Source organism: Vanessa atalanta, chromosome 17, assembly GCF_905147765.1.
Source record: "Vanessa atalanta chromosome 17, ilVanAtal1.2, whole genome shotgun sequence".
NCBI lineage: Eukaryota > Metazoa > Arthropoda > Insecta > Lepidoptera > Nymphalidae > Vanessa > Vanessa atalanta.
The window spans coordinates 6,233,277-6,243,070 of NC_061887.1; the positions used below are offsets into that span (position 1 = coordinate 6,233,277).

The 9,794-nt window shown below is 38.3% G+C and overlaps 1 protein-coding gene across 1 annotated transcript in view; it reads left to right on the plus strand.

The window, feature by feature from the left end:
* Positions 1-9,280, plus strand: part of LOC125070294 (putative glycerol kinase 5) — a 29,965-nt gene extending 20,685 nt beyond the window's left edge. Inside the window, exons 7-11 of the mRNA XM_047680094.1 lie at positions 5,199-5,430; positions 5,794-5,888; positions 6,062-6,225; positions 6,714-6,847; positions 7,440-9,280. Coding sequence (XP_047536050.1) covers positions 5,199-5,430; positions 5,794-5,888; positions 6,062-6,225; positions 6,714-6,847; positions 7,440-7,693 — 879 coding nt within the window. The 3' untranslated portion in view covers positions 7,694-9,280. The remainder of the gene's footprint in view (positions 1-5,198; positions 5,431-5,793; positions 5,889-6,061; positions 6,226-6,713; positions 6,848-7,439) is intronic.
* The last annotated feature ends 514 nt before the right edge of the window (positions 9,281-9,794 follow it).

Below are 9,794 nucleotides of genomic sequence, written 5' to 3' on the forward strand. Positions count from 1 at the left end.
CCGTAAGTTCGGTTGATTTCGAATTGACTTTAATTCGTCGTCATTACTCTGGTCGATTGCTAATTGAGTAAAATCAATTATGGTTGGACACTGGATGTCTTCTATGCGAGAAAGAGCGTCGGCGACATTGTTTTCTTCGCCTTGTATGTAGTTAATACTTGAACAAAATTGACTGATGAAATGTAGTTGTCGTTCTCTTCGAGGTGTGTCGGTACTCTTAGCTTGGCAATGTAATGCGTAGGCGAGCGGCTTGTGATCTGTGTACACGCTCACTTCGCATCCCTCGATGAGTCGTCGGAAGTGTTTTACAGCTGTATATATTGCTAATAATTCGCGATCATATACACTGTAGCGGCGTTGTGTAGCGCTCATGGCTTTTGAGAAGTAGGCGAGTGGTTTCCATTTATTATTAACTTTTTGTTGTATTACGGCGCCGAGACTATGATCAGAAGCGTCCGTCATAATACTGAGAACACTACCGGGGACTGGATGAGTCAGGGTTGTAGCTTCTAAAATGCTTTGGCGGCAATTTTTAAATGCTGCATCGGCTTCCGGTGTCCAATCGATCGGTGTTTTATCGTTCTTTTTGCGGTTATGTAAGTACTTATTGAGATGGTGTTGAAGTGAAGCTTGATGTGGTAGACAGTCTCGGTAGAAGTTAAGCATGCCTAGAAATCGGCGTAATTCGACTATGGTTTTAGGTCTCGGATATTTTGAAATAGCTTCGATACGATCTTGAGTAGGTTTTATTCCCTCTGCCGAGACTTCGTAACCGAGAAAATTAATTTTGTTTTTTCCAAACTCACATTTTTCGATTTTCAATGTAACTCCGAATTTTTGTAATCGTTTTAATACGTCATGTAATAATTGAATATGTTTTTCTTCATTTTCTGAATAAAGTAGAATGTCATCGACGAAACAGAAACAATTTTCGACGCCTCTGAGAACTTCGTGCATGAATCGTTGAAATGTTTGACTCGCGTTGCGTAGTCCGAAGGTCATGCAGTTGAATTCGAAGAGGCCGAACGGGGTTATAATTGCGGTTTTCTGTGCATCTTCTTCAGCGATTGGTATCCAGTAGTACGCCATTTTTAAATCAAGCTTTGAAAATACTTTTTTGTTATGCAGTTGATAGGTAAAATCTTGTATGCGTGGTATTGGATAGCGGTCGGGTTGAGTGACCGCGTTTAATCTCCTATAGTCACCGCAGACTCTTAAACCACCGTCCTTTTTCATTACAACATGTAACGGGCTAGCCCACGGACTATTAGATGGTTTACAAATGCCCATTTCCAACATATTCTCGAATTCAGTCTTCGCAGCTTTGTATTTATCCGGCGGAAGCGGACGTGGTCGGGCGAAGAGAGGTGGGCCAGTTGTTTCTATATGGTGGACGACGTTGTGTTTTGAAGGTTGATTGAGAGACATCGGTCGAATTACGTCTGGATATTGCTTCAATATGTGATAGTAGGCTTGGTTAGTCCCGATGACGTGTAATGTTCTTGTTTCAATTTCAGCGCCTGTTGATATTTCAACAGCATCAACTGAGAGATCAGTGACTTTATCTATGAGTTTCTTTTTGTGCAAGTCTATTAGCAACTTGAAATTACGTAGAAAGTCTGCTCTCAGGATCGATGTTTTAACGTCGGCAATAATGAAGGTCCATAGAAAATTACGTCGCAAGCCTAAGTCGAGTTTGACAGTCTTTACGCCATATGTGTTGATTGGTGTATTGTTTGCGGCAAATAATTTGCAGGCGCTTTGAATTTGCGATTTGTTCCGATCTGTTGCTTTTAAAACGGATATATCTGCGCCAGTATCCACAAGGAAACGTTCATTTGAGTTGCGATCGTAGACACATAGGCGGTTGCTTGTGAAGGGGACATCGAGATCCGCCGTCGTCGATGTCGGAGCTAGTTTAAATGATTTGTAGTATCTTTTTTCATTCGCCTGCAACAAGGTGATTCGCAACGTTTTGCTTTGTCGCCGAATCGGTAGTGATATTTGCATTCCCATGTTGCGTCGCCGGGCTTCACAGCTGATTTATTGCGATATGACGAGCTAGGACGAGATCGTGATTGTGAGCGGTAATGTTGTCTTGATTGACGTCTATATTTTGAGCGACCGCGTATCTCGTTTATTTCAAGTGATAGTTTTTCTAATTGTTTTGTTAATATTGCAAATTGAGTAGACACGGCATCGTTTGTCGGTGTTGATGTTGAGATTGCAGCTATTGTCGTAGGCTCGGAGTATTCGACCATCTTGTCCGCCATGGCCGCGAGTGTGTCTAATGACGATTCTGTGTTGACGGACAGTACGACGCGTACCTGAGTGGGTAAATGATTGAGCCACTCGATCCGGAGACCGTCGTTGGTGATCATTCCGGAGCTGAGCTCTCTCATTTTGCGTAGTAGCTGCGAAGGTTTTTGATCACCTAACTGTAGACCGCTGATGAGCTTCTGGAAGTTTTTAACATCAGATTTTTCATATACCGCGAGTAGGCGGTTCTTTAATGTATTATATTTTTCTGTAGCGGGCGTTTCATACAGTATGTCAGTGACGTGCTGTAGGTCTGTCGTTTGCAGCTGTTGCAGGACGTATCTGAACCTCTGGTCATCAGATGTCTTCAAGGGGTCGACGACTGCTTCAAATTGTATAAACCAGGCTCGTGGTAGGTCTCGCCAGAAGGGTAGGATCCTTGACTGGACTGAGATTGCAGCGAGGTCCACTTCAGCAGGGATTCTGCAGTCTTGAGCAGTATTTTCTTCCATTATGAGTCGGCAGGTCACCACTGTAGGGGTACTGGTCCCTAGCTTACTTGTTGTTACTATTTCTTGAGTAAAAGAACACTTTCTTGCTGGTCGGATCGGAATGATTTTATTTCAAAAATGTGTCGATATATATACAAAATCTAAGAATAATATTATCCAATGAAATAATTTCAGTGCATATTTACAAATTCTTTCGTCCAAAGAAAACGCTTACTTTTCTACCAATAGAAAGTTACAAAATTTACAATGATAAAAATTATGATTCAGCCAATTAAAAGTTATACATTACAATTGAAAATATTTTGGAAATTAAACTACGAATTAAATGTTCGATTTTTCGACCAATGACGACGCCGCAATTTCATATCCTAGGTCTTCCTGTTCGGCTAGACCGAACTGGGTACGGGCCTCGAGGAATCCCTCCTTACCCGGGCAACTCCTCCCCGGTAGCCTTAGCTACCGTGTCATTTTGTTTTGACCCAGTGGGTCAGGGTCCTATGGACCCAGTGGTTAGTCATATTTATTAAGGTTGTCTCAATCGGGTGGTTGTCTAGTCCGGTGGTTGTCGTGTCCAGGGTTGCGTCGTCCTATCGCTGCTCCAAATCGTCGTCATCAATGCCTGCGTCGGGGCAGGTGGTCGGCGACAGTAGGAGCTCACGAGGCTGAGGACGCCCGTCAGGTGGTCTTGCGTGAAGCGGGGCAATGCCGTGGAGGTGACCGCACACACTTGTGTCCGCTCGAGCGAACATGGTGCGCGCGAGGTGGCGGACGTATTCCTCCACGGTGGGCGTCCTGGTGTCGTTGTGGATGACGTCATTTCTGACGTACCTCGGAGCTCCTACTATTAGACGCAGGCATCGATTCTGCTGGATCTGGATCCTTCGCCTCTGGTGCGCTGAACAAAGTGCGTACCAGGCGGGGGCCGCGTACGTCAGGCGCGAGCGGACGTATGCACCGTAGATCCTCAGTTTGGTTCTCGTGTTGAGCCTGGAGGTGAGAAGGGTGTGTAGCTTCGACCGGGCCGCCACGGCTTGGTTCACCGCCTTGTTGACGGTGGCAACCATTCGCAGCGACCGATCGATGTGACACCCCAGGTAGCAAACTGAGGTCTGCCACTCTACGTCCTGGCCTCGGAGGGTGAGTTGACGCAGCGGCCTCTCGCGGCCGATAAGCAGGGCGGCCGTCTTCCCTGCCGCAATTTCGTATGTTCATTTCGTGTGTTGACACGAAAGTCCGATAGAGCGCGCTGGGTAAGCGCCGTGTGCGCTTGCCGATTTTCGCGTAGTATAAATAGCTCCCGAATTTGGTTTTTAATTTAGTCGGAGCTCGTCTCTGGACGTCGACGCATGTATGAATTATAATGTAGAATACAATTCCTACACTTTTTTCTTTTCAACCTGAACATTTTTAAATATTGGTCTATCGAGCCGGATATTAAATAATTAGTTTAAAAGGTATTTAAGTTAATTTAAAATAAGACTATAAATTTTTAATAACAAAACTCTCTCTATTGTCTCTTGGTCTTATTATTGTTTAAAATCACTAAGATAATTTACTTCACATAAGGAAAATCTAAATTCTTCAATATGGCTTTAAACTAATTACTTTGAATTATTTACTCAACGTAATATCTCGAGACTAAAAAGTTTTTATCAATTGTTTTATAATATAAATATCCATATATGGGTTTACACAAAAAATCGGTTATATACATATATTATAACTGGTTTCGTTTTAATGAATGACGTGACTGTGATGTGTTTATTTAAAGTGTACATTTTGTAAACTTAGAACAAACCATTGTTATCGTCTGTTATTTGGTGAGGCCCGAATTTCCCGTAGACGGGTTTCTAAACTTTTAAAACAATGGAACTCAATAGATGTAATATTTGATCTATAGAAAGTTCAATGACAATTTTAACTAAACCAGCACATTGAAATAACTTAAGTAAAAAAAATTTTTTTTTTTCATTTATCATATTTACTACAAATTAAAAATTTCTGGAGTAACCAGAAATTAATCTTCTTGATTTCTCTTTGTGAATCGTTGCTTTTTAAATTTCAAGTAGTTTGTAGGGTGAAACATATCGGTCGTAATCTCCAAAACTGTTCATTGTTTGCATCGCGAATTTTGGTATATTTTGATTTAAGCACTAATGATTAAGAAGAAAGAATAATTCTTTCCTCCTGACCATATTTCGATTACAACAGTCTGTCTCTCTGACAAACCAAAACTACGTAGGATATATTTTTGCACAAGTGTGTCGCAGTCCACACAGGCGCAGTCTGCTTCTTAATTGTCGCAATCATAAATCAAATCTAATTAGACCAAATAAAGTATTTTACTAGGATCTTAGTTACCGCATAGAGTAGTTGGTACGCTTTGTTATTATTGTGTTGAAGTAATAAATATTTTCATATTTTTAGATAGCAGACCAAACAGCTTCAATGTGGGGCTCGTGTTGTTTTGACGTCGGTGACGTGAAGCTGACCATGGGTACCGGGACTTTCTTCAATATCAATACGGGTTCTGTACCACATGCATCGGTGTCTGGACTCTATCCTGTAGTAGGGTGGAGACTGGGTAATGAATTGGTCTTCTCAGCGGAGGGGGCGAACAATGATACAGCCAGCATCATCAAATGGGCCCAGAATTTAGGTAAACACTATTTTTTTTATTAATTTATAGCTAGGCAATATATACATTTTGTATAATTTTTTAAACTTTAGTTGCGATAAAAAACAACAGTAGTCATTATTAAAAATCACTCGTCCAGAAATCTGTCATTTCTATAAGTTCTCCTCAATGTAATACTAAGACTTCTTAGATATTTTAATGAAAAAAAATATATATCATTACAATCATTCAAAGATACTCAATTACAAATTTTTTGTCACATATAAGTTTCACACCGTATACGAATAAATAACTAGTTCATATATGTAAGAGAAATTAAAAAGGATTTCAGAAAGTATTGCCATATAAAGATATTTCAATTGTATTTTGTTTCATGTACTTCAGGTCTGTTCGATAATCCCCAAGACACAGCTGAGATTGCCATGTCGGTGCCGGATTCTGACGACGTATTCTTCATACCTGCTTTCAGTGGATTGGGAGTAAGGAAATATTGTCGTTTGCATTTAAATTCCATATGAAGTAGCTAAATTAATATCAATCAGAAATGTGTTCAATGCAAACAAAATCTATGACAAAGGATAGAAAAAATATATTATCGTTGTAGACAATGTTCTTTCTTCTTTTCTTTTTTCAATTGTAAATTTTTCTTCAGCCGCCGTATAACGACGGTACTGCGGCTTCCGGCTTCGTCGGCATGAAGCCGTCTACGACCAAAGCCCACCTCGTACGAGCCGTCCTCGAGTCTCTGGCGTTTCGTACTGCACAGCTGTATTCTTGCGTTAGAACTGAAACTTCGTACACGTTCAATAGTATTAGGTAAGAAATATAAAAATAGTTTTGAAATCGGCGACGATTCTAGAATTTAAAAGGGAAATTACCTAAATGAAGTGGTTAAGCAATCTGTTTGGTATTTGTAAGGTAAACCGTAAATGATTATTTTTATTCAGCATGTTAATACTAATTCTTTTCAGCAGCCAAATCATCAAATTAAGTAGTTACAGCTATGACTCGTGAATAGGATGGAATAATATACCTTAATTATTAATGAGTAGTTTTTTTAAATCAATTCTAGCACATCAAAATTAAATAATGCATGTTTTTTTTTTCTTTTCTATATATGACATATGAATTGTTTAGTTTTATTATTTGTTATTCTTATTTTTTTATAAACACAAAGTTGTGAGAGGGTCATTATTGGCCAGGATAATGTATGTACTTAAGACGTACTGTATTTGGTGGTCATTGAGAGCATTAATGTCTTAATTTGCCTCGTGACATAATGCTCAAAAAATTACTTGTTACAGGTTAGATGGAGGTGTATCCAATAACGACTTCATAGTTCAACTAGTAGCAGATTTAACAGGGCTACGTGTTATCCGACCAGTAGAAGTTGAAATGTCTTCCCTTGGTTGTGCTCATATCGTTGGTTTACATTTAGGTAAGTTATACTTTATTCTGACTGAAATTGCTCTAGTGGCTATAATGGCGTGGAAATAAGAAGAGAGAGAGAGAGAGGAGAGGAGAGACAAGAGAAACCGAGAAGGAGACGTCAGCGTTATGTTCGCCTTCCCCCCCCCCCGCTGTAAGCGTCACCAGGATTCACTCTACATTCAGAGTCACCTCTAGAAGTGAAGGCCCACATAGTCCAGCCAGCCTTCGGGGAAGATAGTGGGTATTCTGGCGCAGTCGGTGCTGTGAATCCCACCAAGCCCCCACTTTAGGTGGGGAAAAAAGAGTAAAGGCGTTTTTCCAGAACAAATTGTCTATTGGATCCTGGATGGGCCTATGAAAGTTATTGGGGTTTTTCAGCCTGGAATTTGTCAGTGGCAATCTGTAGACTGAAACTTGGCAGTATTTAAATAAGTAAAGTCTGCGCTTAAAATAAAAATCTACGAATGGTATCGCAATTTAGCAGCGTGGGGGAAAAACTCCTAACAATTTCCTCGAAAGAGCAGACCTTTCAGCTGTAGGACATTAACAGGCTTTTACTATAAGCATTATCGTAGTCTGATTTTATTAAATTTTTCCAGGTATTTTCTCGTCGAAAGAAGAGTTGAAATCGCTTCGTAAAATAGGCACCGTATTTACGCCTCGGCCTCAGGTCAAAAAGTCGTACGAAGTGACCGTAGCCAGATGGGAAGAAGCTGTCAAAAGGATGTGTGGTTGGTATTTAGGAAATAAGTCAACTCAATATCGAAACTCAATACACGACTCGAGCAACTCGATCAAGCCACAGAACAGCTTCAAAGTTGGATCGATAAAGAAGAATGGACGTTCCAAATAGCGGTGGCTTTTTTATTTGCTTCTATTCATCGCGTGCATTCCAATATGCAGATGATATTGGGCATCCCTCAGTAGTTTTAGGATATATTGTTGGTATATTTATAAGCATTTGACGACTTTGTAGATGAATTTGTGACGGGTTGTGGTTATATATTGTAATTAAGGTGGTCTAAATAATTTTTGTAATGTCTGATTTTAATAGTTTTATTTATATATGTGAGAATTATATTCGACTAAAGTGTTGTATATATATATTTGTTGAACAAATGGACTATTGTGTATGGTATTATTGATTTTTATTATCGAGATATATTTTAGAATTATAAATTCGTCGTCATCAATATACTCATTAAGGCATCGGACACACTAGTGCGTTTAAACGATTGACAATTCCAAACAGTGTTTTTGTTGTTATAAGAATGTGTATGTGTGATTGTGTGTAGGATGTATGTTGTATTGTTGTTGATAACTCGTTTTATTATCAGGTCTTTGTGTAGGATCGTCAGGGTAGTTAACTCCAACATTTGATAGTTCGTCGTTAAACAATAATACATTTTACGCAAGTGTGTATTAGCTTGTAAGATAAAAAGACAAGGAAGAACATCATATCTTACATGCCATAGTTACCAGCGTAAATATAAGTGTTGGAAACAGCGTTAACTTCCTACAATGCAAGTTAGAAGTGGCCACTTACCATCATATGGTTGATTTGGAAACTTATGAATACCTACTAGAAATTCGTCGTACCAATATTACTACTAGTCTATAATTAGGTAGGTGAAAATAAACTCTATAAATTATACGAATATTATAAAGAGGTAGGTTTGTCTTTACGTAGAGGGTAGTCTCCGAAACTAACGATCCAGTTGTAAAAATGTTCACACTGGTAGAAAGCTACATTATTTCTGAGTTCTATGGGGTGTAAATTATATTTGTATCATACATTTTCTTTATTTATAAAATGAATTCGTGCAAAGCCGGGGCGGGGCGCTAGTTAAATATCAACATTGGTTCCTATAAATGTAAGTAGCTTAAGTATTTTAAAATAGAGTTCATTTTAGGACCCAAGTAACCAAATCAATAACAAAATTTGCATATTAATTTAAATTAACCACTGATTAAAAATAATAAAAACATCTCGAAGTCAAAAAATAAACCATGAAAGGAAATCAACTACTAATCTTTCTGGTGGGGTCAGCCTTGCCCATTGTCATTGAATGAAGTCCAAGATTTATTCCATGTATTTCCAATACGCTGTTAACGATGGAATTTAAAATATGATGTTTTTTATATCCATAAATACACTGGCTCACTTTATATGGAATACATCAACTTATTACTGTATAATATATAATTTCTCATACTTGTCAAAAGATGAATGAGTCGCATAGATCTATTTATTGAAATCTACTAATACTACTCAGTATGTTGTAAGTTTAAAGACGCGTACCACTGACATTCCAAGCGGTAAATTTAGGTTTACCTCAAAATCAACACAGTATCGCGATAAGGTCTGTGAATATTTAAGAAAATTTTCCTCATATATCAGAAGCCCATGCCTTATTATGTATTCCCTTAATGTGTATTTTACATTGAAATAAAACTAGTTTTTTTAACGGATTTAATCGCGTATAGTTCGTGACCACGGACACTGCAAAGTGCTCGAAACGTCGGGATGTTAAAATAAAATAATTAATATACGCGATTAAATCCGTTAAAAAAACTAGTTTTATTTCAATGTGTAATAATCGCGAAAATCTAAGACAACATTATGTGTATTTTAATTTTGCTCGTTTTCTGTTCATATAAAACCATGACATTTGAGATTTTAAGACATTATAATGAATATAATACAAATTGTTACGTATTCAAAATGACATTAGAATAAGTATTAGAATATTGTGTAATAGATTGACTTGCAATCGAAATATTTATTGTTAAGGACTTCTTATATTGTTATGAAGTATATAATACATTATAGAGATATATTGTAATACATATATGTTAGCACATAAACGATCCAAGAGTTTATCAAATCAGATTTGTATCCTGCGATTAAAAAAACCAACTCTTCAGCTGTATAATGTAAGAATAGATTTATT